The sequence below is a fragment of the Callorhinus ursinus genome, unplaced genomic scaffold, assembly GCF_003265705.2.
Source record: "Callorhinus ursinus isolate GAN/ISIS: 27379988/994484 unplaced genomic scaffold, GSC_fseal_2.0 scaffold34, whole genome shotgun sequence".
NCBI classification, from domain to species: domain Eukaryota; kingdom Metazoa; phylum Chordata; class Mammalia; order Carnivora; family Otariidae; genus Callorhinus; species Callorhinus ursinus.
The window spans coordinates 4,704,937-4,732,625 of NW_027397096.1; the positions used below are offsets into that span (position 1 = coordinate 4,704,937).

The window sequence follows — 27,689 nt, forward strand, 5'->3', positions numbered from 1 at the left end:
GCACAAGTAATTCTGAAGGTGGTGTCTTTCTGAGGTAGAGTGAACAGCTTGCGTCTTAAATATTTTATGAGATCTAGGTATTAGAACAATGTTTCTGATGCAGGAACACAGCGATCTAGGAACAAAAGGGAGATGGGGCCAAAGAAGGGACTGTGAAATTTCTTCAAAATATCAAGTGATCCCAAGGCTGAAAACAGCAATGGATGGTGATACTGCAGATTGCTCCTAATAAGGAATTTAAAAGCTTAATGATTTATTGATTGGATCTTCACTAATGATGTGCCCTTGACTCTGTGTGTGTAACTAAGAGGGCTGATTTATGAGGGTACAATCATATCTTTCAGATATATTTGGTCCAAGTCTACATACTGAAAATAAATGGAAGGGTTGAGGCAATTATCAGAATATTTCAGGGGAGGAACGCCCACATGATTCGTATGTTAGGTGAAGAGAAAAAAAAAAAAAACAAGAGAGAAAAAACTCTAAAGGGGGTTAGCAAAAAACACGAGAGAAAAGCCTAAACTATAAAAACAAAACAAAAAACCCTACTTCTGTTAAGAAATATCCCCTGCTTCTCTTAGTCTAAAAGAAGAAAAATAGATTCTCAGGTGCTACCAGGGAGCAATATTTTCCTTTCAAAGAAGAAGAAGAAAGAAAAAGAAAAGGGAAAAGCAAGAAAAAAAAGTTGTTCTGTTAAATCAGCTACACATGGAGTCAGTCTGTGTAAGGAAATCAGCCTTTTCATTACAAATGGGTTTAAAAAGCCCTAGAGAAGTGAGACTTGAACAGAAGCAATATTATCCACTAACAACCCAACTCTCTTTCAGACAGCTGAGAGAAGATCAGCAGCATCATTGAACAGGGGGTTTGTCTTAAGATAAAGACACATCTTTATTTCTTTCAGGATATAAAACTTGTATTTAAATCAATTCAGAGAAGCACTTTAGCTTTAAACATTAGAAAGCGGGGAGAGCCTATTTAATAAAACAGCATTATTTTATTTTCAAAGAATGATACTGGCAGTAGCTCTGAGTTTAAATTCTGTATTCTTTTCCTCAATTATAATTATAGATGGGTCTGAAAGGAAGCATGCCTATTACTGTCATATTTATTCTTTTGACAGGTGTTATGGGACTGTAATTTGATGAAATGACTCAAGACGCAGATTCCCTTACAAATACAATTCCTGTCATCAACACGAGTGGTTTAGGGGAAGTCCTCCAGCAAGCCTTTTCACCAATCTTGAACACCCCTAATGTTTTAGCAGCGATCCATATTCAGAAACATGGGGGAGAGCCTGCCTTCAGGGCTTATACCCGAGGTAGCAACAGCCAGAAGGAAGAGTGGGTGTTTAAGGTAGAGAAGTCTGTTAGTGGGACAGCCTTCTTTTTCATCTGGGTGGGGTCGGGTCAGGCCAGGGGCACCCAGCGGTCTCGCCGGCAGTTTCCTTATAAACAGACCCCAGCCCCGCGTGCGGCCGGCAGAGGGCGCTCGACGAACAGCCGACTGGCGGGGGCGGTGCCGCGCCAGTCTCGGGGCGCAGGCGCACTCGTGGCTGCCGCGTCCGCCGCGTCCGGGGTTGGCGTGTCCCGGTGGAGGCGGGTGAGCCGTGCCGCGCCGCCGGAGGGCGGGAGAGGAGACGCGGGCGGGAGGGCGCGCGGGGAACGGAGCCGCCCGGGGAGGCGGGGCGGGCTCGGGCTGTGAGGCCTCGGGCGCCCTCGGCCTTGCGCGGCGGGTGGAAGACCCAGCGGGGCCCCGCGCCGCCCCCTTCCCCTCCCCGTCGGCCCTCGCGGCCTCGGAGGGCCCGGTGTCCCGGCGACTCGGGGAAGAGGAGCAGGCCCCAGGCCGCGGGGAGGGCCGCGGGGAGCCGGGGGACTCCAGACGCCTCTGCGAAGTGCCCACTTGTCTGGCACACACCTCCGCGCTCAGCCTCGGCTGGGCCATTTATAAAAGCAGACGGGGGCCCCTCCACCGTCCATCTGCCCCGAGCGCGCGCTTGCCTGGAGTAACCTTCACGTTTTGATTGGTGCTTCTGCATAACACAGCAAGTCACGCTGAGTTCGAAACCCCTTAGTCCCCAGGAGTTTTATTTTTTTTACATAGCTTAACAATTCACTCATTTAAAGTGCACCGTCGAGTGTCTTTTAGTATATTCAGAGTTGTGCATCCATATCATAATCAATTTTAGAACATATTCATTGTCCCCAAAAGAAACCTCTCCTTTAGCTGTCACTCTCGGTCTCCCGCCCTGGGCAGCCCCCTAATCTACTTGCTGTCTCTATGGATTTGCCCATTCTGCACATTTCCTATAAATGGAATCATACAATATTTGGTCTTTTGTGACTGACTGGCTTCTTTCACTTAGAGTAATGTTTTCAAGGTTTACCCATTTTGTACCCTGTATCAGCACTTCACTTCTTTTTATTACAAAATAATATTCCATTGTATGAATGTACCGTGTTTTACTTATCCATTCATCAGCTGATGGACCTTAGGACTAATCTTAACCCTTCACCTCCTTCCAAGGCCCTTCTGGATCCGACCCAGCCTTCCTGGCCAGCATCCTGTTTGCTCCCGCTCTGGGCTCCTGTGGACTTGGCAGTCCCTTCCTCCCTTAGGCCTTCACGCAGGCTACCTCTGCTTTCGCCGCCCCTTCACAAATCCTACTCCTCCTTCAGACCTCAGATTTAACGTCCTTTTCTCAAGAAACCTCTGACCCTTGACTGGGTGAGGGGCCCCATGAGCCAGTCTCTCAGGGACCTGAATTCCACTTTGTAGCAATTAGTTGTAACTGAATAATTCGTTTTAATTTTACATTAATATGTAAGAGACATGCGATCAGGGGCTTCTGTTTGTTTCTGTAACCCCAGTACCGAGCACCTTGTTGGTGCTCAGGGACTATTTTAGTACATGGGCACACATGCCTACCATGTATCAGGCACCGCCATACTCTACTAGGGACACAGCCGTGAACAAAATAAACTCCCTGCTGTATGGAGTTTACATTCCAGTGGGGGAATACAAACAATTAAATGTATGTCAGGTGGTGAAGAGTGCCATGAAGAAAGATGGAAGGGACTGCAGAGTGGTCAGGGAAGTCCTCTTAATGAGACCCGGATTCCTCTGGGGCAGAGCAGCGTGGGTTTCTGGAAGAGTAGTTGGGTAATGGAGGGAGGGAGAGAGCGTGAGAGAAGGATAAATCCAGAGCTTTCAACTCAAGGGTCCTTTTGAGATGAGCCCTGCGTATGTGTAGAAAGAGCTTGTTGGGAGGGTAGAGACCTGGATCCAAAGCCTAGCTACGCCCTCACCTAGTTCCGTGTGACCTGGAGCCTCAGTTCTCATCCTCTGTAAAATGGGAGTAATAGGGTTGTAGATGAAGTAGCCCCTGTGGAGTACCCAGCCGCGTGGCTGACACCTGGCAGATGTATAATGGTTCCCTTCTTTCGCCCTCAAACCACAGTGGTGTGTTGTGGCCTGTGTGTGGGAGGCCATTGGCACAAAGCAGTCTAACGTCACAATGACTCAATTCACGATGCTCGTTGCTCTGCTCTGAGACCAGCATGTTTGCCTTTTGTCTGATTTTTCCAGTTTGCTTTGACTGGGCTAGCTCACCAGGTTCACTTGCAACTGGTAAACTGGCTCAGGGTGGTTGAGCTGACACAGGGGATGTTCAGAGTAGCTCCTTGGGCCTCTGAGAGAGACAGCAGGTGTGGGAGAAAGAGCCGAGGACCCAGAGCCAGGGATTCAGGGTTTGAGACCTGGCGCTGCCACCTGCTGGCTTTGTGATTCCAGGACAGCCACTGTCCTCCTGGCTTTACTGTCCTGTCTGGTAAATGGAGGTCAATCAACACATTTATAGAAAGGATTAGTGTGAGACCTTATTAGAGGAGTGTGGGCAGCGTGGAGTGTGAGCCTTGAGGAGGTGACGTGGGAGTTTAATCTTCTAAGGATCAAGAGGAATTCTTGAGGCAGGCGAAGAATCCAGCGTAGGGGGAAGAGAGGCGTTGAAGAGCACAGCGCGTTTCAGAGACACGATTAACAATAGTTCCCAAGTGCCTCGTATGTGGCGGGCACCGTGCTAAGTGGTTTAGGAGCATTATTTAATCCTCACGACGATTCTGTGCAGGAGATACTATTAGTTGCCCCATTGACAGATGTGCGGCTGACTCTGAGGTGGAAATTGAGAAACTTGCCCACGTCCCACAGCCGGCCAGTGACGGAGCCAGGATTTGAACGTAGACTGCCTGATCCCAAAGTCCATGAACTTAGCCGCTAAGTTCAGTATGTGGCTAGAATGCAGGGAGTGTAGACAGCAGGAGATGGGTTTAACGAGAGAAGCTGGAAGCAGATTCGAGAGGGTTAAAGGAACACTCCACAGAGGTTCTGGAGAAGGGGGAGTGACATGGTGTGTTTTTTTAGGAAGTATCCTTGGGTCGGACTGGAGAGAGCGATATTCGGATAGTCCGAGCAAGGCATTGTTACAAAGCTGGGAGCCCAGGTACTGCCCAGGTGCATGGTGGGGTGGGGGGGCACTGAGGACAGGGAGGGTGAGGGGAGTGGGGAGTCTGGGTCTTGAGAGCCTTGACCATGAAGGAAAGGGACTGAAGGAGCATGGACTGCTGCCCCGCTTCTAGCTTGGGAGAACGTGCGTGTGCAAGCTGGAGCCCCTGAACTGGGGGAGCAGAACCACTCTGCTTCTATACTGTGACTTTCCCCATCCAGAGAAATAATTGCATATTTAAACAATGGCCTGCGCAGGCTTAATTTAGCCTTGTATCAGTGTTTGTTTGTTTTTTAAAGATTTTATTTATTTGACAGAGAGAGAGACAGCGAGAGAGGGAACACAAGCAGGGGGAGTGGGAGAGGGAGAAGCAGGCTCCCCGTGGAGCAGGGAGCCCGATGCGGGGCTCGATTCCAGGACCCCGGGATCATGACCTGAGCCGAAGGCAGACGCTTAACGACTGAGCCACCCAGGCGCCCCAACCCCGTATCAGTGTTTAATAGGGCATAATTTCTGGTCATGTTCTCTAGTTCCATTCTTTCTTTTTTTAAACATATGACTTTCCCCCACTTATTTTTAGGTGCCCTGTGTCAGGGCACAGGGTAGGGAAAGAGCCAAGGGGATTAAATGGGGCTGTACGCCTATTTCTCAGCATCTGTACCAGTGATATCACTTGGCTCCCAGGAAATTCCCTTTGTGGCTTTATTGTCACTGTTTTCCTTTATTCTGTTATATTCCCCTTTGGGTTTTTCTAAGAGCTTTTTTAGTATTTCCTTAGCTGCCTCCTTTTCTTTGTCTGTGTAATGGACATCAGCCTTGTGACTTTTTTTTTTTTTTTCCATCTTTATGCAGTGGGAAGCTATAGATGATGTCCTTGGGTTTCAGAAAAGTATGGAGAAAAGTTTTATGGAGAAGGTTGAAAAATAAGTACGGGATAATAGCACAGTCAAGTGCTTTCATGAATGCGGAGCTGGTCCTGAATGAGCCCCAGGAGAGTTCTCTGTGGGGTCCTTAGCCCTGATCCGGGCCGCATTCTGTGGATGGCTTGGGTATGGACAAAGCAGGTAGTGTTAGAAGCAGGTAGGGGCGTGGGGCAACAGTCCTCGGTTTGATTCCTGGCCTTACCATCTAATAGTTGGGTGGTCTCTGGCAAGTTTCTTACCCTCTCAGAGCCCCAGTTTTGTCATCTATAAAATGGGCTAATGAAACGTACCCCCGTAAGATTGTTGTGAGGATACACGAAGTAACACATGTGAAGCTTGCAGCACCTTCCTGGCACATACTGATCACTCCCGGAACGGTAGGTCGTGAGACATGGCATCAGCCGTGCAGAAAGCTCGAGGTAGGACAGGTCGGGAACATGTCAGGCCGTCCATATCTGGTCCTAGGGCCGAGCCCAGAGCCACACACGTGCTAGATGCTCTGAATGGCTTTGGATGGGTGACTGACATAGCTCGCCGGGGTTAGTGTCTCTTTCTTTGGACCCACTTTGTGCCTGGGATGGGATTGTTTCTGTGCTTTTGTTGTGCTGAATTGAGCGGAGTTGGATAACAGACAGGGTCAGGTACCCCAGAGATTGTGGCAGATGGTGACTCTGGACTAAACTAATCAAATACAAGATGGGAAACAGATTTAAGAAGAGTTCATGGAAAAAAGGTTCCTCCGAGCTGAATGCCAGGGTCACATGGGGGGCCCAAGCAGAGAATGCAGTCTGAGCGGCCTTCCTTGAACTGCCCAGTAAAGGAGGGGACATTGGCACCTGGGCTCCAGGACCCGCGGAGCTGGTCAGGACCCAGGAACACTATGGCTTTCCCACTGGACAAAAATCTAAGAGTGAGACCAATAATGAGGGGGTGTGTGTGTCCCGAGGAGCATGAGTGAGACGGGGAGGCTCTGGGAGAGGATAGCACCTTCAGGGTGGGGATTTTGGAAGGAGAGTGACTGCGGGGCTGGGGTCCCTGGCTGAACAATGACAGACTGGCCTTGGGGGTGGGGTAGGGAGACTTGAGCCCCAGAGGGCAGAACTCAGATCCATGAGTGAAGTTTACAGGGCAGATTTTAGCTCAGAAGCAAAGGCAGTCTGTGACAGCTCTGGCTGAATGAAGTGGAGAGCTCAGACTTGGGAGGTCATGAGCTCCCTGCCGCGCGGGAGCATGTTAAGGGAGAAAAGCTGGAGGACTCCCTACCAGGGACGTGGAGAAGAGATTTCTTTTACCCTGGGTGGGAAAAGGTCGCCTTCGGCGCTCTGGTTTTGAAAGACTCCCTACTTTGGATGGCTTTTCCGCTCATTCAGTTAACACCTCTGACCCAGCACCTACCATGAGTCAAGCCATGCCACCTTAGGTATTTTTATAACTTTCTAATTCATCAGAGGCTACGGCATGAATAACCAGAGCTCAGTTCTGATTTGGGAAAAAGCTAAATAAATTTCACCTGCTCTTTAGTTTGATTTCAAAGAAAAAAAGATGTATTTTTTTCTCTCTGCTCTCGGCAGAGGTCACTAAATCAGTGAAATCCACAACCTCTCCCAGTGTCCGTTTGCCCGAGCAGCTCCCACTCCCTTCGGTAGCCCATTTTTGTCTCCGATAGAAGTATCGAAAAGTATCATAACATACTGTTTTCCCTTTTGCTGCTTTTCCAGGGCTAGAGAAGGGCCTCCTACTGAGTGAGCAGCCGCCTTGAGCCAGGCAGGCATGTGTGCTGCCTTAATCAGTCCTCACCTCAGTCTTGCCAGGATCTGGGGCCCATGCACTTTCACTGTTCCACTCAGTCTTCAGGGTGCGGGAGAGTTGACTGGAAGGTGTTGGAGAGAGGAAGCGTTCAATTTGACACCCTTCTGTTGAGGGACCATGCGTGCCAGGTGCTCTGTGCCTAACAAAGCCTCAGAGGAGGCCGAGCCGGGAAGAGGGTGGAGGGAATGGGGAATTGGTTGCAAATGGGATAGAGATTGGCAGTTGACTGGGGAAAGCCCTTGACACCCCCCACCCCCCGCCCCCCGCCCATACACGCACACATAGACACACCTACCACCACCACCATATGCACACATACTGATGAGCTTAGAGTTTGTTCTGTGTGTGCTATTAAAGGATTCAAGGAAGGGACTCAAAGATGAGATTTTTGTTTTTCGTTGCTCATTCTGGCTGAGCATACGGAGGGACTGAAGAAGAGACATGTCAGAAGGGTGTTAAATTAATCCAGGAGAGAGGCTCTGAGAGCCTAACAGAGACAAGGCAAAGGAGGGACCCCTTTCCTTCAAGAACTCAGGGGGAGGTCGGAGCACTGGAGTTAGAGTGAGAGTCCACATCCCAGTGCCGCCACTCCCTGGCTGTGTATTCATGATCAGCCTGAGTTTCCACATCTGCAAAATGGGATGATAGTGCTTTTTGTCAGAGGGTTGTCATAAAAATGTCTAGCACCACGCTTAGCACATCAGTCAGCTCTCAGGCAAGGATGAATTTCATGGAGGAGGGGATTTGAACATATTCTTGCCCGATGGCCTCTCCAGACGGAGTGAGGCAGGAGGCATTGGTTGCCTGCAGGGTGTTCCTACAGGTGAGTTGGAGGGAAGCTGAGGGGACTGGAAAGGCTTGGCATAGATGGGCAGGAAAGGGAGGCTGTTGTTGCCTTAGGTGATGGGCAGGACTACTCAGGGCCTGGAAGGATCGAGGTTCATCAGCCAGCAAGCATTGATGGAGGAGTGTGCTTGGTACCAGGCTGTACCGTGCCGGCACTGAGAGGACAGAGATGGGGGAATCGGACCCAGTCCCTGCCCTCGTGGGAGTTCCGTCCTGTCGGGGAGGATGGAGAGGCAAACGCTCGGAGCCGGGGCTACTCCCGCTGATCTAAGCAGGCACAACAGGCTGTGGGCAAACAGATCAGGGAGAGAGTCTAGTTCGGTGTGAGCAGTAAGATGGGACAGCAAGGCTTAAGCAAGAAGAAATTTCCTGGAAGAGTGTTAGGGACTCACAGGATCAAGGGAGAAGGCTGGAGGACTGGGCAGGAATTTAGACATTTCTGGAAGGCCAGGAGGCAAGAGCTACAAGGCCAGTTCAGAGCAGGAAGAGGCTGATGAGGACACACCATTGCTGGGGTGTGTGAACTCATTTTCAGCCTCTTTGTAACCCTGCTCGAGAGCCCATTTCCAGAGGTGGGGAATACTCAGTTGGCCTCGCCGGGGCCGGGGTCTGATGTTCTCCTTGTGGCCGGGAGAGATGGAGCCACGGACGACAGTCTTGGCAGGCCAGGCTCAATGGGAAGAAGTCATCCCTTAAAAAGAAATTGGGGAGGGGGGTGCCGTTAGGGAGAGTAGCACCCATCTGGGTTCTGGAGCTGGACTGCCCAGGGGGAGATCCTGGCTTCTGCACTCCTAGCTATGTGACCTTGGACAAATTTCTTGCCTTCTTTTTGCCTCCGTTTCTTTTATCTGTAAAAGGAGAGCATAATGGTACCTTCTTGTAGAGTTATTGTGAAGATTAAAATAAATTCAGAATAAATTCACTAGAATAGTGTCTGTCACATGATACATACTCAGTAAGGCTGCTGTAGTAATCATTGTAAGTGCTTATTAGTTGTTATTATTACTAAAGGAACTACAGGTGGTGTGCCAATGTGCCTGGCAGGTGGAGGAGTGATTAGGGATGAATCTGAAGGGGGGGTAAGAAGGCTTCAGGGGTTGGTGCCAGCCTCACGAGTTTAAGACTTTATCCCCCAGGTAACGGGAAAGTGGTGGAAGGGTTTTCCTAAAATAACTTTTTGTTACAAAAAATTTCAAAATATAGAGAAGTTGAAATAGCGCAATGCCCGCCCTTATTCCTGCCATCTAAACACAATCTGAACATTTCAGCACATTTGCTTTATCTTTCTCACCCTATCTTTTCTCTTTTTGTGTTGCCTTTTGTGGAACGATGTGAAAGTAAGTTGCAGACATGATGACACATCACCTCTAAACACTTCCTTCCACTTGCATCTCCCAAGAATGAGGACATTCTCCCACACAACACATTGTTGTTCTACCTAAGAAAATTAATAATTGATAATAATTCACAATATCCTGTCACATCCAGCTGTGGGAGGATTTTAAGTGGGGCGTTAGACAAGGCATTGTGGCTGCCATGTGGAGGCTGGCTGGAAGGGGGCCGAGGGCGGGTAAATATCCCCCCAGTAATGCAGGTAACAGATGCTGAAGCCCGACCTAGAGTGACGTGGGGACACGAGGGCTGTTTGAGGTACCTACAGGTCTCCCATTGAACATGGTGGCAGGGACGGTGGGTCAGTGAAGTCTTTCAGGAGGAGGTGCCAGACCTAACAGCTGAGTGTTGTAGGATCAGGAGACCTGCAGGAAGCAGAGTGTGGGCAAGAGTGGATTCATTTGACACATGAATATTAAACATCTACTGTCATGATTCCGTTTATATGTCAACTTGACTGGGCCATGGGTTGCCCAGAGATTTGGCTAAACATTACTCTGGGTGTGTCTTGTGAGGGTGTTTTTGGATGAGATTAACATTTATTTATTTATTTTTTAAAGGGGGAGAGAGAGAGTTGGCGGGGGGGGGGTCGATGAGGGAGAGGGAGTCTTTTAAGCAGACTCAGCACTGAGTGCAGAGTCCAACCCGGGGCTCGTTCTCACGACCTGAGATCATGACCTGAGCCAAAGCCAAGAGTCCGATGCTTAACCGACTGTGCCACCCAGGTACCCCTGGATGAGATTAACATTTAAATCGGGAGACTGAGTGAAGCAGATTGCCCTCCTTAATATGGGTGGGCCTCATCCAAGCACTTGAAGTCCTGAATAGAACAGACTGACCCTCCCCCCGAGTGAGAGAGGATTCTCCTGGCTGATAGCCTTCAGCCTGGGACATTGGCTCTTCCTGGTTTGACATTGACTCAAACTGGGACGTTTGCTCTGTGAGATTTCAAACTTGCCAGCCTCAATAATCACGTGAGCCAATTCCTTATAAATAATGTACATATATGAATATAATATATATATATATATATTCTCTCTGTATATTCTATTGGTTCTGTGTCTCCGGGGAACCCTAATGCATCTACTATATGCTAAGCATTCTGTCATGGTGCAGAGACCATGACCCGCGAACATGACACAGGCTTTCATGGAGTGCGCCACTCAGAGCTCAGTTTGCCTGGACTCTGTGGTGAGTGGTGGGAGATGGGATGAAGGGTGGGCAGGGGCCTTGGAGGAAGGAGTATGGATTTTGTTCCATAGGCCAGTGCTTTCCAAACGTCAGTACCACTTTCATGGTTTTTGTCATATTCACATCTCAGCTGCATGCTTCTTTGCTTGATACATTTAAAAATACCAGTTTTACACCCATTCCTTTTTAAAAACTGTTTAAGCCACGATACCTATAAAATTACGGGATTTTTTTCTTTACACATGAAAATAAATATAAAATCATTACGATAAAAAGATGTTGGCCCATATACTGCTTCAAATAATTTCACAGTTTTCCTACATTTGGGGAAATTTGTCATGAGTGACAGGGGTGGGGTGGGATATCAGATCATGGGGTTTTAGGCAGGAAAATGCCATGCTGAGATCAGGTTTTGGAAAGATTCACTGGCTGTTGAGTGGTGAATAGGTTGGAAGATAGGGAGACATGCTCGGAATTCTGGCCGTTGTCCAGGGGAGCTCTGATAAGAGCCTGAAGCAAGGATGTGCAGTGGGAATGGGGGGGGCAGATGTGAGGGGGTTTTCAGAGGTAGAATTTGTTAGGATTTAGAGACAGTGGCGTGGGATTGAGGCAGGAAGAGGAGTCTAGGTTGGCTCAGTGATGGTTTTGGTTTGGTTGCCTGAGAAGACAGAGGTGCCTTCACCGAGGCAGGGAGCCCAGGAGAGGCTAAGGTCAAGTGCAAAGAGCAGGATATACCAAGCAATGGTTAGGGGCTGCAGAATTTGACTACAGTTTTAGCAATGATACCGTGAAGTGCATTGCCCCTTGATAGCAGACCCACACTTTAAATTAAAACATTTTTAGTTTAACTCTTCTGAGTGGACCCACACATATATTCTCTGCTACTTATTACTGAGAATGACTAAGTATTATAATTGAGCTGAAAATAATCTCCCGCCCATGCTTGCTGGGTTGGTTTCTAAGTATTGCTTGGGTTTTTATCTACTGAAACAAAGTTGCGCTCTTTCCAAATGTTAATTCTGAAGACTGCAGATGGTAACCATCTGTTACACGACTAGCATTTTACAATATTTGATTAGCACTTTATATAGTTTGGGGAAGCCTGCCAGTGGAGCCTGCCCATCAGGTGGGGACTTCGGTGGTATGTCCGCTGTGGTGGCCCTTGAAGGTCTGTCTTTGCCCCCATTGTATGGGGTTCCCCTGTTTTTTGGGGGGGCTTTAGCACAGCTGGTCAGACTGGCAGGTTGATAATTCGTGGCAGGAGAACCATAGGGGCCTTGCCCTGTTTGCACTCTTTCTTAGAGCTGGAACCATCGGACCTCATCGTGGAAGCAGAATTTGGGAGGTCAAGATCTGTCCATCAGTTAGGACTCTGGGTTGCAAGTGACAAAACAAACCCAAACCCCTTTTGCTTTGGCAAAGGGCATTAATTGAATCAGGTCATTAAAAAGTCTAGCGGTGGGACTGCCTTCAGGTGGATGGTTGTAGGATTCAAACGAATTCTTCAGACTTGGTTCCTCCCACACTTTCAGCTCTGCCTGCTGCTGTGTGGCTTCAGGCTCAGGCTTCCAGAGGAAGCAAGATGGCGCCCTTGAGAGAAGAGCAAATCCCCTCAGCAGCAAGTGTAGAGGGAAAGAACGGAGGCTTTCCCGGTCACCTCTGCAGAGGTGGTAGGCTGTGTTCTGATTGGGCCAGCTTCCATCACATGCCCATCTGTGGCCCAATCCCTGCGACCACGTGGATGCAGTGCTCTGATTGGTCAGACCTGGCGTGGAGCCCCACCCTGACCTGTGGGCGGAGGCCTGGGGAGGGGCGGATCGCCAGTCACGCATCCGGGACCCTTAGCGGAAGGGAGGAGGGTTGGGGGGCAGACGGCCACCTGCCTGCCCTGGTGTCGTGGCGGGAGCCCAGAGTACCAGGAGGCGTTGGCAAACTTAGCGGTGGAGACAGGCGGTTATTGTTGCCAGGAAGATAATATGCTGGAAATGGAATGAAGGAGCCTCTGAAACGGGCTACTTAATGAATTTCCTTTCTTAGTTTAAGAACCTCTGATTTAGTAATCTGGGTCTCTTTTTTTTTGAGGGGGAGGGAGTGTCTTTCTTCTTTTTATGTTACTTTAAAACTAAGGCCAGTCACAATCTTGGCCTTTTAGCTCCTTCGTTTGGAACATTGTGAGCTGCTCTTTCAGAGAGGGGAGATGTGTACAGAGCAGATAACAGATACCATTCAGTCCAGTTCAACAAACAGGGCACGAAGCCCCGGGGCCTGGGCCAGCCTCCACAGGCCTGGCAGCAGATGAATCCTCAGCAGTGTGGGAAGCACTGTAACAGCTCCAAAACAGGGCACTGCAGCCCCTCAGGCCGGGACAGTCAGGAAGGGCTTCCCAGAGGAAGTGACACGGAGCTGGACCTGGAGGGATGACCATGAGTTCCTCCCATGGCAGAGAAGAGGAGGGGAGCTTGATGCCGAAGGGGCTGCTTGTGCCAAGGGACCAAGAGGTGAGGTACTTGCTGGTTTGGGGGATGAGCCTAGGCCACTGACTGGTTCCAGAGTGCATTCTGGCGTCAGCCTGGAGGAGACTGGAGAGTGACAAGCTGAAGGTGGGGGCAGACAGCAGGCAAGATGCTGTGGTAGAGGTCCAGGCATGAGCCTTTGGGGCATCTGGTTAAAATGTATTCTGTTCCCTAGCAGGTCTGGGGCGAGAGAGTCTGTTTCTAACCAGCTCTCAGGTGACTACTGGTTGGTGCTACTGGTCCAAGATGGTACTTTGAGTGGCGAGGCTCAGACGTCTGGCCATTCTCCCCTCTGTTGCCTGTAGTCAGCTGTGCAGGGTCTTCCTGCTTATCTCCCCTACTCTGCCTGTCCGTGACACGCTCTCACCCGCCACCGCAAGGTGGCTTCCAGAAAGAAGGCACCCGGATGTGGCTGTGCGATCTCGCCTTTGGTCCTGGCAGGCCTGCCCTGGGCTGAGACTTCTGCAGGACAGGATGCTCCGCCCGAGTTCAGGGTCTGGGTTCTGTGCAGTGTGGCACGAAGGGGACCCGGCCTCCACGGTGTATCAGACCTGCTCACAGAGCCGTGGGACGTGGGGCTCGGGGCCGAGGCTTGGCTTGATGTCTTAGAAGTCATGCTCTGTGTTTTCCAGGGACAGAGGGTCTCACAGATGGCCCCGCTCCCAGGGGCAGAGCGGGTCCAGAGGCCGCTGCAGCTCTACCGATACCTGCTGCGCTGTTGCCGGCAGCTGCCAGCCAAGGGCATCCAGGAGCATTACAAACATGCTGTCAGGCAGGTGGGCGCAGGGGTGCTGGGCTCGGGATGGGGGGTTCCCGTGATAGAGGGCTTGTCTCAGGGTTGGGGGCAGGGGACAGGGATGGTCTTTCGGGTGGTGGTGGAGGGGTGGGGCGGCAGTCTGGTAAGAGCCACCAAAAACCACAGCCCAGCTCCTCTCTCTGATTTCTGCTCGGAAAACAGATGTATCATCCAGCACATCAGCTCCGTGCCAGGGCTCAAATAAGGCAGCTAAGTGGATAATTAAAATAGAGTATGGGCCATAACATCATTTTGACAGGCATTAATGCACAGCCTGAGTTTACTCATGAGAAAACATCAGGAAAATCCAGACAGAGGGACCATCTCCCACACCGCTGGCCTCGGCTCATCCAACATGGCAGTATTGGGAAGCACAGAGAAAGGCAGACCTGCTCTGCTTTCAAGAGGACTAAAGAGATGTGACCACGAAATGTAAAATGAGTGGATTGGATTCTGGACCAGGAAAAAACAGTGATTAAAGGGGACATTATTGGAGACCTTCATGAAATTGGAGTATCGGCTGTAGATGAGATGATAGTATGATATTAATGTTGAATTTCCTGAATTTGACTACTGTCGTTATGTAATCTCCTCATTAAAACACCCTGAAGCATTTAGGGGTCAAGGGTAACTTCTAATTGCTCCCAGAAAACTGAGTACAAACCCATATAAAGAGAGAATGATAAAGCAAATGTGAGATGTTCACCATTGGTGATTCTGGTAGGGAATATGTTTATATTCTTGCAGCTTTTCTGTAGGTTAGAAATTATTTCCAAAAAAAATAAAAAATAAATACAAATGTAATGTGGAAAGTAAAAAAATAAAGGTAGCGACAGACAGGTTGTGAAAACATGGAGGAGGGAGCCGCTAGCTGCCTGAGGGCATCAGGGAGGACTTCCCAGAGTGAGCATTTGAGGTGCTCCTGAAGACAAATAGGACCTGCGGGGTCAAGAGTGACTGGGCAGGGGAGGTACCAGGTGCCCTTCTGGAGGGCCCTGAGTGCCACACCAGTGAACCCGAATCCCACGTTCCTTCTCAAGGGTGAACATCTGGTCAGAGGCAAACAACAGCCCCACGTTGCTCTGCACCGGGCCTTCTCCAGTCACCCCCTCCACGGCCCACACCCTGCTTGGCCTTCCAGCATGGGCCCGGAGAGGCCCTGTTCCTTCCTATTGTGCAGCATGGTGCAAGTAGCTCCCTGGGGGAGCAGATGGAACCGAGAGGTGGAAGTTTCCTTGGGCCCCTGCTGCCTGATAACCTTTGGGCCCAGCCTGATTTGGGGTAACTTGGGGGCCAGTCTTCCATCTTGTAGCTGCTCTGCTGGCAGGAGGACTGGCTGTGTGGTTAGAATCGACCAGGATTTGAATGCTGGCGCCATGCACAGTCCCAGTTAGGGCATCTGAGCCTCTGTTTCCTCATCTGTAGGTGGGATCATCCTAACTCTCTCTGGAGGGCTAAGAGCCATGCTGAGTACAAAGTGGCCGCAGTGTGTCTGGCCTGTGCCTGGTGCTCTGAAGATGCTGGTCCTGTGAATTTTGCCTTGTCATCTTTCTTTTATGCTTAAACTTCCAGAGTTTCCGGGTTCATTCAGATGAAGACAATCCTGAGAGAATCCAGCAGATTATTAAAAGAGCCATTGAAGATGCAGACTGGATCATGAACAAAGTAAGTGCTTGGTTCCCGGCTCCCCCTGCCCGCTGGGGGGGTTGACAGCAGTAATCTCCATGGCCACCAGGGGTCGCCCCTGCCCTACAGTTGAGCCCTATCAGGCCTGCAGAGGCACCATACAGCCCCAGCCAGCCACTCTGGTGGTGGCAGATGCCTTTCTGGTTGCATTTGTTTTCTGCAATGGGTGGAGAGTTCTCAGTCCCTAAAGGCCAACAGTGCTGAATAAGCTGAGATGGGGTAGCAGGAAGAAGGAAGAAAAAGGTCTTCTTGGAAGCAATAGTGCCAGGACTAGCAGCAGCCTTGTGATGCCTCAGACGGGAAAGCTGTATTGGGGCATAGTGAGCTCCCCGTCTCCAGGGGTATTCATACTGAGGCAGGGTTACTGAGGAAACATTCAAGTATCTATTTTGGTAGAGGAAGGGCGGGAGTCAGGAAGACAGACTAACTTGCTGGTCCTTACCCACTGGTGTTAGAACAACCTAGAGAGCTGGGTGGAGCATGCCCCCCTCCCCCGCCCCATCCTTCTAAATCAGAATCTCCAAATGTGGGGGTTGGGGTTCGTTTTAAAAACTCAGTGATTGGACTAGATGACCTCTGAGGGTCTTCCTCTATCTGAGATTTTTTTTTTTTCCTTTGAACCAAGATTCAGCTTAAAGAACAGGATGGGCATGCCCCACGTTCCTTTCTACGTTCCCGCGTCTGTCTTATGTGCGCCCTCCTAGCCTGTCAGCTTCCTTTTCCGTTAAGCAAGAAAGGGGGTCCCGGTGCCAGCTAGAGATTTGACTGGTGCCTGCCCCCCACCCCACCTCTAAGGAGCCCCTGCAGGAGGCAGTTAAAGCCCAGAAGAACATGGTTCTTGGGATTTCCTGGGTCTTCCCTCCCCCATTGGCTTCCCTCACCCACTTCTAATGATCTCTCTGCCTTACAGTATAAGAAACAAAACTGAGATGCTGGAGCCTAGAGAACCAAGCTGTCCTGAAGATATTGAAGTTGAGAGACCTCGCTTCTTCTGGAAGTTAGCAGCGGCAGCCGTTTTGGAATATCCATCGGCCTTATTGGCTGAGAGCAGGAAATCGGGGGTAGGAGAAGCTGACGTCTGCTCAGCTGGCTCTTCTTGCCACGTGTGTGTCCCAGCATCCTTTATGTTTGCTTTTCTGGCCATTGCCACGGGAGTTTGGGGGAGAATATATTTTGTCACTTTGCTCCGAAGGTGCTGCATGTATTCTGGATGTTGTCCTTTGAGACCCAGAGTGGGCATCCCCTTGGGCTGTCCAGGGAGGACAGGGCATGGGTTTTTGAACCGGTCAGGTCTGGATTTGAATCTCAGTTCTGCGGCTTTTCAAGGGTGTTGCTTTTGAGCTCAGCCTCCTCCTGTGTGAAGATTAAGTATAAGGAAGTCGAAGAGCTTCAGGTAGGACATGATATGTGGTGGTGTGAGTAAATGTTCCCCTGAGGAGCCCATCCTCCACCGCTCCTTCCTCCCCGCCCGCAGTGCTCCACGTCTCTCTGGTACACTCCTCGTTGGGCCCGGGGGATGTGTGGGCCTGCCCTGTCCTGCTTGTTGTCCCTGAACGCTCGCGGCCCCTCCGTGCCCAGCAGGCCCCCAAGCAGCCGCTCCTCCCGGCTGTCCTTCCGTGAAGTCCTGGTCCTCGCCTTCACGGAGTTTCTAGTGTCCCTGAAGTGGTGAAACGCACGCCGCATGGAACAAGGAAGAAGGGCAGACCAGCTACAGCGGATGCCGAAGTGTACAGGCCTCTGTGAACCTGCGATCTGTCCTGCTGGCCCTTCCCCGCTTTGCCACTGTCTTGGAAGGAAGAATGGAGGCAGGGCGGCAAGCAGGGAGGCGGGGAGCAAGCATTCCTGTGGGGTATGGTGAGCCTGAAACCCGTGGAGAGAGACTGGGTCACATCCCAGTGCCATAGAAGTCGCTCGTAGGGGAACTTACCTGGCCCATGTCAGCCTTGGTTTCCCCACCTCCAGTGCAGTGATGCCCCCACCTACCTGCCGGGCTGCAATGAGGAGTACTGAGCTCTAACGCGTGCCAGGTGCTTCCTGCAGAAGCTGGCTCAGGGAGCCAGCTGCACTGCCGTGGCTGGTCACCACAGTTAGGGAGCCCTGCTTTGCAGACGGGGAGATGGAAGCACAGACAGGTCGAACCCCTTTTCAAGGTCACCAAGCTGCTAAGCGAGGTCTGTGTGAATCTACCAAACAGTACAGGGAAGGGAGAGCAGCAGAGAGAGGGAAAGCGTCCAGGAAGGACTCGGGGGGCTGGCCAGAGCAGGAGGGGCAGCCAGAAGTGGAGAAGCCACATTGGACTTGTGTATCCCCAAGGACTCCCAGCCAGAGGGATGAGCCAGCAGCTTCATGACCCTGCAATGAATTATAGGACTTAAAGTGACTCCGGGACATCTGTATGGACTGATCAGCAGGGAATGAAGTAAATACCAATTTCTGAAAGCTCTGGTGTCTTGAGTGCTGTGCTCATTCATTCCCCAAACACATGCTGTTCCCCACTGTGTGCTGTTATCCTAGGTATTGGAGACTTGCGGACAGGCCTGTACAATAGGGATCGTTCTTCAGAGGGCAGGTCTCTCTTTTGTTTAGATTCTTCTTGTTTTCTAACCATGGGGGAGGCTGGTATGTGGTGATTATTTCTTGGCCAGGTATTGGTTGTGTGTGTGGGGGGCGTGGGGGGTCCTCTCCTTATCACTGATGCTCAGGGGCTGATATGGAGGGGGGAATGCTCACTCTGACTGCATGATGGGCAGGCCTGGGTGGCTCCCACAAGAAGTTCGTCTTGAGGCAGAGAAAAGACTCCCCCCCCCCCCAAGCACAGATTGTCAAGAATTAAGACCCAAACTTCCTCCCAGCTTCCTGAGATGAACCTGACCCTCTGTCCATCTTGCCTCCCTGGGGGATGGGGATTAACATGAGCATCAAGGGCAAAGAAAACCAAACTACCTTTGTTGAATGACAGAGCGAAACTTGGCAGGTTCAATGTGAGGGAATAATGACCTTGGTTTTTTGGTTTTGGTTTTTTTTTACGATTTTATTTATTTGAGAGAGAGAAAGAGAGTACAAGCGGGGTGAGTGGCAGAGGGAGAGGGAGAAGCAGGCTCCCCGCTGAGCAGGGAGCCCTATGCAGGGTTCAATCCCAGGGTCCTGGGATCATGACCTGAGCCGAAGGCAGACGCTTAACTGACTAAGCCACCCAGGCGCCCCAGCAGTGACCTTGTTAACAATGGGATGGGTGATTGTAGTTCAAGGGAAACACCAGAAGTTCAAGTATCATGCCTTAAGAGATTAAGAGCTACCTCTACCTCCACCTCCTAAATGCTATTGCCTGCTGTCAATACCATGGAGTCACACATCTCTGAAGACAGAGAATCTCTTCCCACCAATATCTGGAGAGGTACCTCATTCTCTTTGAGCTTTGAGCAATGAGTGCACAAGACGAGCTTCATCAGACTTCTGAAGCTGACTACAGTTCATAACCTTGAGATTGGTTGAGCCCATCAGCCTCTGTGCTTGTCAATTTCAGCCACTAACCGAAAGCAGGCTCCTCTAATCAGCAGTCTCACGTACTCTCATTCCCAAACTGATGTGAGTTTCTTACCCACATCGCTGACCTCACTCCCGCCCTGTTCATGATGTCCTCCAGCACCCTTGCACCTTGCACATAGATTCCTTACTCTCTCAGCACTCCAGCCTGTTCGTTCCATGTGTATTTGCCCAAGCTTCTCCTGTCTGCAGTGCCCTTCTTAGCTTATTCACCTGAAAAAGATCTTTTCTCTGTCAAGACTGAGCTTGTGCATTATTTCTATGAAGATGTTCTTTACTCCCCCTAGCATTACATCTTCCAAGATTTTTTTCATGTTAACTGGTGAATGAAAACCAATCAGATGACACTGGTTCCTTGGAAAAATGAATGCAATCTTTAGGCCAAATTAAGAAAGACATGGGATCAAGAAGAAGGGAGGTGAAATCTAGAGCAGTGATTTTCAGGTGTGGTCCATGGCCTTCTGGGAATCTCCCAAGCCCTCTCATGGGATCCTCAAAGTCAAAAGTGTGTTCATAATAACCCTAAGACTTTTTCTTTCCCACTCTGTGAACATGGGCACTGATGGTACAAAAGCAGTGATGAGTAAAACTGCTGCTGGTGCCCAAGCATGAATCAGGATAGGGATTATCACCACCAGCTTACTCATGAATGTCCCTGATGAAACAGCAAAAGGCTTAATTTTGTTAAATCTCAATCCTTGAGTATAAAAATACTCTGTGCAATGAGCTGAAAAGCACACATAAAGCGCTTGTATTGCACACATAAGTAGAACATTTGTCCGGAGGACAAGCACACAGTTATTTGAGGTATGAGATAAATAAACTGCGTTATTCACAGAATACCATTTTTTTTTGTTACTGAAATAGTGACTGGCAAACTGGTTGGATCTGTCCTCTATCATGTTAATCATCCTTAAGAGTTTCATTTCCTCTGTAGTGTTGCCATTCATTCATGTATTCACCAATTCATTAATTCAACAGACACTGAGCACTCTTATGTATCAAAAATTCCATCTATGTCTCCATCTAGGTGAGATGATGGGTGGTTTAATTTGCTCCCCCTACTGATCTGCATGGTTTCTGGAAATGTGTGGAGAGATTTAGTTTTAGGCACCCATGATGACCCCTAGGAATCTAGAAGTCTCTTTCAAAAAGTTTTTTTCCCTAAAATTTTCCTATTTATAGACATTAGCCCGCATTTATACACACATACATAACATTTGTTGCTAACAAGTCTGGCTGGAAAATGGTGAATTACTTTGAAAACATGTTTTTTTTTCTGACATTGTCACCTTCCTATTACCATAAATCTTTAAAATTCTCGAACTGAAGAGAGAAGAGGAATTGTCCAAGGGGTCAGCTTGCTAGGTCAGCCTCAGCTTCCAGCCCCCAGGCGTGGAGGTAAACGAACATTCTCATCCTTTTCTTTATCTTGGCTCTGGTGTTGATTTCACTGCTCTCTCTCTGGCTCAGGATGCTATATTTTTCCCTTGCATACTTGGCTATGTTGGAAACCTCTGCTTGAGGAACTTGCAACCCTTAGACGCTGCTGGTGGGAATGTAAAATGGTGCAGCTGCTTTGGAAAACAGTTCGGAAGTTTCTCAAAATGTTAAACGTGGAGTTACCATATGACCCAGCAGTTCTATACACAAATCTGTGTATATGTCCAAGGGGAATGACATACGTTCACAGAAAAAACTTGTACACAAATGTTCATGGCTTTATTTATAAGAGCCCCCCAAAAGAGCAAACAACCTAATGTCCATCAACGGATGAACAGATGAATAAAATGTAGCATAGTCATACCGTAGAATATTATTTGGTAATAAAAAAACATGTAAACCCTGCAAAATGGATGAACCCTGAAAACACAGTGCACTTAGTAAGAAGCCAGTCACAAAAGATAAGGATATAATGTACGATTCCATTTATACAAAATATCCGTAATAGGAGAATCTGTGGAGACAGGAAGTAGATTAGCGCAGGGCTGAGAGGGGGACAGGTGTTGGCTGGAATGGGAGTGATTGTTAATTGGTACAGGGTTTCTTCTTGGAATGATAAAAACAGTTTAAAATTAAATTGGGGTGATGGCTCTACGACTCTGTGAATACATTAAAAATGACTGAATTGAGGGCGCCTGGGTGGATCAGTTGGTTAAATGTGCGACTCTTGGTTTCAGCTCAGGTCTTGATCTCGGTTGTGAGTTCAAACCCCGTGTTGGGCTCCACGCTGGGTGTGGAGCCTACTTAAAAACAAACCACTAAATTGTACAGATTAAATATGTGAATTGTGTGGTATGTGAATTATATCTCAATAAAACTGCCAAGAAGAAATCAAATTCCAGGAGAAAACCAAACAAATCTCAATGTGTCTGGAAGATACCACTTAAAATTCCTAGAAACATTCTCGCCTTCTCGATTAGTCTCAGTTGAAAGGAACAATCGTCTTTTCCCTTCAGTGGTGTCTGAAGTTGAATTTTTCTACTGGCCTTCTCCTGATGCCTTCTTCACCCCCCTGCCCTCAGCTTGTAATCCTGTGGGGATGATTCTCAACTTTCCTTCAGCAGACTAAGCCAAGGGAGGCTAAGACATTTGTCCAAGGTCACATCTCAAGAACATACATGTCCCAAGTGAAGTCCTTTCTAGAGGTTGAAGGCAGCTCTTCCAAAGGTATGAAGAGATGATAACCAATCTCCATTAAGTTATACTTGAAAAAGATTTTATTCTCATCCCCTCTTAGAAGTCTCAGAGGCACAAAAGGACTTGGGGAAGTGAAGTGACTTTGCATTACAAATAATTTAACTGAGTTTTTAACTGGAGTGCCCTCAACTTGTCACCTCTGCCTGAAGCAACCTCAGCCCATTATTCCAGTTGCCTGTTGATATTGTCACTTTTTATGTATGCTAGGGAATGAAAAGGGTTGCCGAGCACTGGAGTCTTCTTGGTGTTTTCTGTGGCTGGAATCACTGAACTGTCTCTCTGACTTGTATATGGCCACCACAACCCAGAAAAAGAGCCTTGATATTGTAGGGGATGGGCTAATAACTACGTGACCTTGGGGGAAGTTACCTAACCTCCCTAAGCCTCAATTTTGTCATTTGTGTAAGAGAGATGAAAATCATAGCTGTCTCCCGGTGTAGTTGTAAGGATCCAATGGGATGCTGCATGGAACATGCTTAGCTAGAGCCTGGTACACAGCTAGCACTCAATAAATGTAGCTGCTGTGCTTGTTAATTGCATGTAGTCTCCCTGCACTGGTGGTTGGGGTGAGTTTGGGCTTGCAGACTGACTTCTCTGCATATTAGTTCACTGATCAGGGAGAACAAACTCATTTTAAGATTTCCCTAATACCTTCCATCATAACTGAGAAGAGAAAACTGAGGAGAGAAACCAGGAGCATGTCCAAGTGGTCTCCGATGTAGCTACATGATCAGTGTCATGAGGCTCTTAAAGGGACGATAATTTAAAAATATATATATATATATTTTAAAAATTTTTATTTATTTGATAGAGAGAGACACAGCGAGTGAGGAAACACAAGTGGAGGGGGAGAGGGAGAAACAGGCTTCCCGCGGGGCAGGGAACCCGATGTGGGGCTCGATCCCAGGACCCTGGGATCACAACCCGAGCTGAAGGCAAATGCTTAATGACTGAGCCACCCAGGTGCCCCAAAATATATATATTTTTAAAAGTAAGCGCTATGCCCAACGTGGGGCTTGAACTCATGACCCCGAGATCAAGAGTCGCATGCTTTACCAACTGAGCCAGGCAGGCCTCCCCCAAAATAATTTTGAATGAAAAATGTCTATGATATGCTCCCAAGAAAAAATAGTACACAGATTGCATGTACAGTGTGTTCACTTAACAAAGAAACCATCAGACAAACTTGCCTGTGTAAAGAAATGCCACCAAAATGTGAATAGCGGTAGTGAAGTTGTGGGTCATTTTCTCTTCCTTCTATTTCTGAATTTGTCAAATTTGCCTTCATGGAAAAAACCTGCATGTTTATTTAAAAGACAGCCGCCCCAGAACAGATAAGATGAAGCATGGGTCTAATATAATAATAGAGGAAAACCCTTCAGGCATCAGGGTAGTGGAGAAGAGTCTCAGGGAGCCCCCTATGTTCCTCTCCTCCTCCAAGAGTATAGTTACCCACCTTAGGGTTTTCTGGGGCCCTGCCCAGCCTCAGTCAACCTGTGCCCATCTTTGAGCACCCCTGTGGGTACCAGTCTGGGCTGGGCCCTGAGGCTGCCTTCCTGGGGACGGGGGCTGACTGTCTTGTTCATCTTTTTGCCCCCAAGGCCAAAAGCAATGCCGTGTATGTGGTAAGAACACAGTAAGGGTTGAATAGAAAGAATCTCCAAGGTTGTTATTTGTGACTTATGACTTGACTTTGAGACTTGACTTGCCTGCCAAGCCTCTGGGACCAGATGGTACTGGAATTCACAGCATCATTAGTGTACCACTGTGGAAAGAGGCGTCTGGGGGACTCAGTTCTCCTAAACCAGCCTCATCATTATTCCCCACATTCTCATTGTTCTGCCATCTTCTCTGGTTAGGAACTTCTCAGATGGTGCAAAGATCTCCATTAGCTCAAAGACCCTTATATTGGGTTTGAATACATTGTACTCAATTTTACATTTTCCAATACCTATTGTAATTAATTTATTCTGACAGGGCTCTTACTGACAAGAATCTGGCTGTGTTGTGGGCCCAACTACATCCCCTAACACTCTACAATGCAACCCTGCAAGGCCCTTCTGATCCAGCTCTTTCCTGCCCTCGGGCTCCTACCCCAGGTCTCCCTCTGTCCTCTTTGCTCCAGCTGCATCATGTTACCCGCCCAAATGGGCCCCGGGTTTTGGGCTCCATGCCCAGCCCTTTTTTATGCTCTTCCCCTGCCTGGTGTGCCCACCCCTCGGCTCATCTGCCAAACACCCCACCTCTCTTTCAAGGCTTCTTCAAGGCTCCTTTACAAAGTCTTTCTTGACTTCTATCCATGGGTAATGCTGACCTCTCCCTAAGAATACTACCATCTCTAGAACATTTCTTGCACTTATCCAATATTCAGATATATTTAGTAGGCACTGGATATGGAGCTAGGTGCTTGGTATACATTCTCTCGAATTCTGGCAGCAACCATGTGAGGAGGCATTGTTGTTCCCATTTGCTGGTGAGGACACTGGGTCTCAGAGAGGTGAAGCACTGGTCCAGGCTCTCTCAGACGTTAATGGTAGAGCCACAGTGGGCACTGGGTCTGTGTGATTCCAACCCTCGGTCAAGTTTTGCCATATTGAACTGGATTACTCAGCCACGCGGTGGCTACTACAGGTGGTCCTGGCTGTGCCTTCTCAGTAATCCCCTGACAGGCAGCCTTGGAGTAGCAGACTGGTTGGAAAGGGAGCATTAAGGGATGGTCTGAAGTTGCATTTGGGCAACCTTCATACTGCTTTTTATGGACTGCCTCTTTACATAAGGCAGTTTTCCCATAGCATGGTGGAGATTATGGGGTGCTGAAACCCCTTGCCTGACCACTGTGCATGGACTCAGGGAAAAATTAGGGGGAGAGGGCTAGATCAGGGAAGCAGAGGGCAGAAATGCAGTTGTAGGAAGTCATGGGTCCATGTCAGGATGACCAATCACTCACTTCACCCACACTGAGTCAGACCGAAAAGGTCATTTCATCAGGAGTAGATGTCGTCATGCAGCGCCCTGAGGAATTTCTAGTCCAAAAGGGATGTGTGAAAGGAGAGATTTGGGGGGCATTCATAATAAAGAGCCATTTTAAAAACTCTCATTAAATAGCATTCCCATGCTCCTGAGAAGGGAGCAATTTTTTTTTTCTAAAAATAGGAAAGAAAAAAATTGGGAAGAGCAAGAAACAATCACTATTAACAATAGTAAAATCATGGCATTTGAATGTAACATTTTCAACTTTTTCAAAGAGCTTTCATAGATCATCATCTCATTTGGTTCTCGCTTCCATTAAGTGAGGTGTTGGGAGGGCCTCTTACCCCTAATCCACAGGGAGTAAAAAGCTCTCAGTGTTGAAACCTGGGAGGAATGATCAAGCTTTAATGGGTTTTGTGGGGCAAGGCCTCCCGTGCTCATCATGGAAACCGAAGTTACTCAGCTGGCGCGGGCAGAGAGAGGGATTGGGTAGGTCCTTATCGACAGGAAGTGAGTTGAGCCTTGGGTCCTGGTAGACAGAAACTGTCACTGTGAGGAGGTAGGTGAGCTGTTAAATTACCTTTACTTCCCTTGGTGGCCATGTCAGATTTGTTTGGGTTGGCAAAGACATTCTCAAAAGTCCTCCAATGATGTCACCAATAGTTCCGGGCAATATCCTTGCGCACAGGGCAAAGGTCGGCACCCTCTGGGTTGACCCATCAGGGATGAGTAACTAGCTTGTTGACGTTGATCCGTGATGCCTCGACCCTCATCTCTTCCTTTCAGCTTTAATTACTGTCTTCTTTTAGGATAGCAATAGTTGTAGGTGCTGTTGCACAAGAAAGCCTTGATTCTATTATCAGTTTCCTGTCTTCTTCATACTTTTATTATTGAATCTGGTTTTGAATAGGTCATGGCATATATAGTAAATAAATCACAGCATATTAAGCTTTAAGGTCATTGTTTTCATCAATGTCCTCCTCATTTTTCAGCCCATTTTGATTCAGTTCAATGCAATTCAGTAGGTTTTTGAGCTCCTATTCATTCAAAGCATTGTGTTGGGCACTGAGAATACAGCAGTGCGTCTTTAAATATGGCTCCTATTCTCGTGAGGCTGACAGTCTAGTGAGAAGACAGTAGAGAAGTAATCATATGCCATTAGGATAATTACCAAAGGATGCTACAGGATAGTGTAATAAGAAGACTAATCTTCTTGGGTAAGGTAGGGAATGGACACAAGGAAGGAAGAAGGAGAAGTATGATCCCAGCTGAGGATGGAAGGACGAATTTGCGGGGGCGGGGGGGATGGGGGTTGGAAGGTGATAAGGAAGGGCATAAGAAACAAAGAGCACTTCAGTGGAGAATACAGCAGGGTCAAAGTCTAGAGAGCTTGGCATATCTGTAAGGAAGTCCAGGTGTTTCGGATCACAAGGGGGAGAGTCATAGGAGATGACCTCGGAAAGCCTAGCCAGATCTATGCTATGGATTTGGGACTTTATCCCAAGGGACTGGGAAGGCTGGGTTAAGTGGTTGGACTGTGTTCTACTAAGCAGGTGGTAGGTGATCGTTATGATGATGGGGATGAAGATGATAGTGATAGCAAACACTTATATTGTGCTTACTGTGCCAGTCATTGTTCTAAGCACCTTCGAATATTAATTAATTTACATAAAGACCCATTCTAATCCACCCCTATTTTCCAGTACCAGGAGGCAAGATCAAGCCAAAGTCTGTGAGAGAAACCCAAGAATCAGGTTCCGGGAAGACTGGAGAACGGAGACAATACCCTGTGGGGTGTTCTGGAGCCAAGTTCTCAGGGTCTGGCAGAGAAGGACCTGAAGGAGGGCAGGTTGGGGATAATCCAAGAGGGCCAGGTGACTGGTACAGACAGCTCTGGGATTTCTCAGCCTAGCTGAAATGGCAGGAGGCGCATCACACTGAGAGCTCGGTATGCTAAGCTGATCTGTTTCTTGTCTTTGGTGTGAACTGCAGCAGATGACGGAGGTGACCCAGATACTCCTGTATCAGGTCTGTGGACGGTAGAATGCAAATGCTAGACCAGGACATGAGTAAGAAGGAGGGTTTCTATGTCATGGTCAGAGTCTGAAGTTTAGCTGGTACTGACATTGGCTAGTCATCTGTAAACTGACAACCTGGGTCATGTCCTTCATGTGCCCATCTCAGTAATTGGGACTGGGGCGCAGGCTTCCATACCACAGGTGGTATAATGAAAAGTACCTTGGCCCACAGTCTAAGAGGTTTGCCACTAGTGCCAGTTTTGCCATCTTGAAAAGTAAACAGAATTAGGACAGTCAGGGAGAAGGAAAGGCATTTCAGGTGGAGGGATCAGCAAGAGCAAAGGCTCAGAGGCATAAAGAGATGTGGGGCTGTGATGAGACTCAGATCAGGTGGTAAGGTGTTTGCAGGAGATGGTGAGAGATAATCAACAAATCAAATCAACCACAATCCAGAGTTTGGATTATATGTCTGATACCTTGCCAATCAATTTATTGCTAGCCTGTCCTTTCTTCATCACCCATTTTATGAACCAGCATCCATCACTCATTGTCAGAAAGTTCTTGCTTATGTTTAACCTAAGTCCACACTGCTAATGTGAGGTTGTTTTTCTGGGTTTGGTCTTCAGAAGTGGTAAACGAAACACTTTATGGAGATTCCCGCCATGGAAAATATCCTCACCTTGACTCCAAATGTCTCCGTGGAAAGCTTTTGCCATTTGAAATGGCCCAAGTAACCTGAGCAGCAGGATCCTGCCTCTGGAGAGGGGCTCTGCCTGCTCTCAGGCTCCTGGTTATTTCCTC

The 27,689-nt window shown here is 48.6% G+C and overlaps 1 protein-coding gene across 3 annotated transcripts; it reads left to right on the forward strand.

Annotated features, from left to right (window-relative positions):
- Nucleotides 1–1,539: 1,539 nt before the first annotated feature.
- Nucleotides 1,540–27,629, forward strand: LYRM9 (LYR motif containing 9). Of its 3 annotated transcripts, XR_012374418.1 has the most exons (5): nucleotides 10,941–13,160; nucleotides 13,808–13,951; nucleotides 15,544–15,636; nucleotides 16,568–16,718; nucleotides 26,574–27,629. XR_012374418.1 is itself a non-coding variant. In XM_025851440.2 (4 exons), exons 2-4 carry the CDS (start codon nucleotides 13,826–13,828, stop codon nucleotides 16,583–16,585), a joined length of 237 nt encoding a protein of 78 aa, XP_025707225.1. In that variant the 5' UTR covers nucleotides 1,540–1,602; nucleotides 13,808–13,825; the 3' UTR covers nucleotides 16,586–18,251. The 3 variants fall into 3 exon arrangements, 2 of the variants coding, with proteins under 2 accessions (XP_025707225.1, XP_025707224.1); XM_025851440.2 differs by lacking the exons at nucleotides 10,941–13,160; nucleotides 26,574–27,629 and adding an exon at nucleotides 1,540–1,602 and having other exon boundaries at nucleotides 16,568–18,251; XM_025851439.2 differs by lacking the exon at nucleotides 26,574–27,629 and having other exon boundaries at nucleotides 16,568–18,258.
- The last annotated feature ends 60 nt before the right edge of the window (nucleotides 27,630–27,689 follow it).

What these genes read in the sequence shown, in the direction of transcription:
- LYRM9 (XM_025851439.2), top strand. Translation starts at nt 13,080, where the DNA reads ATGACCATGAGTTCCTCCCATGGCAGAGAAGAGGAGGGGAGCTTGATG. An exon ending in TTGTGCCAAGGGACCAAGAG is followed by an intron (nt 13,161 to 13,807) that starts GTGAGGTACTTG and finishes TGTGTTTTCCAG; the next exon opens with GGACAGAGGGTCTCACAGAT. An exon ending in ACAAACATGCTGTCAGGCAG is followed by an intron (nt 13,952 to 15,543) that starts GTGGGCGCAGGG and finishes TTAAACTTCCAG; the next exon opens with AGTTTCCGGGTTCATTCAGA.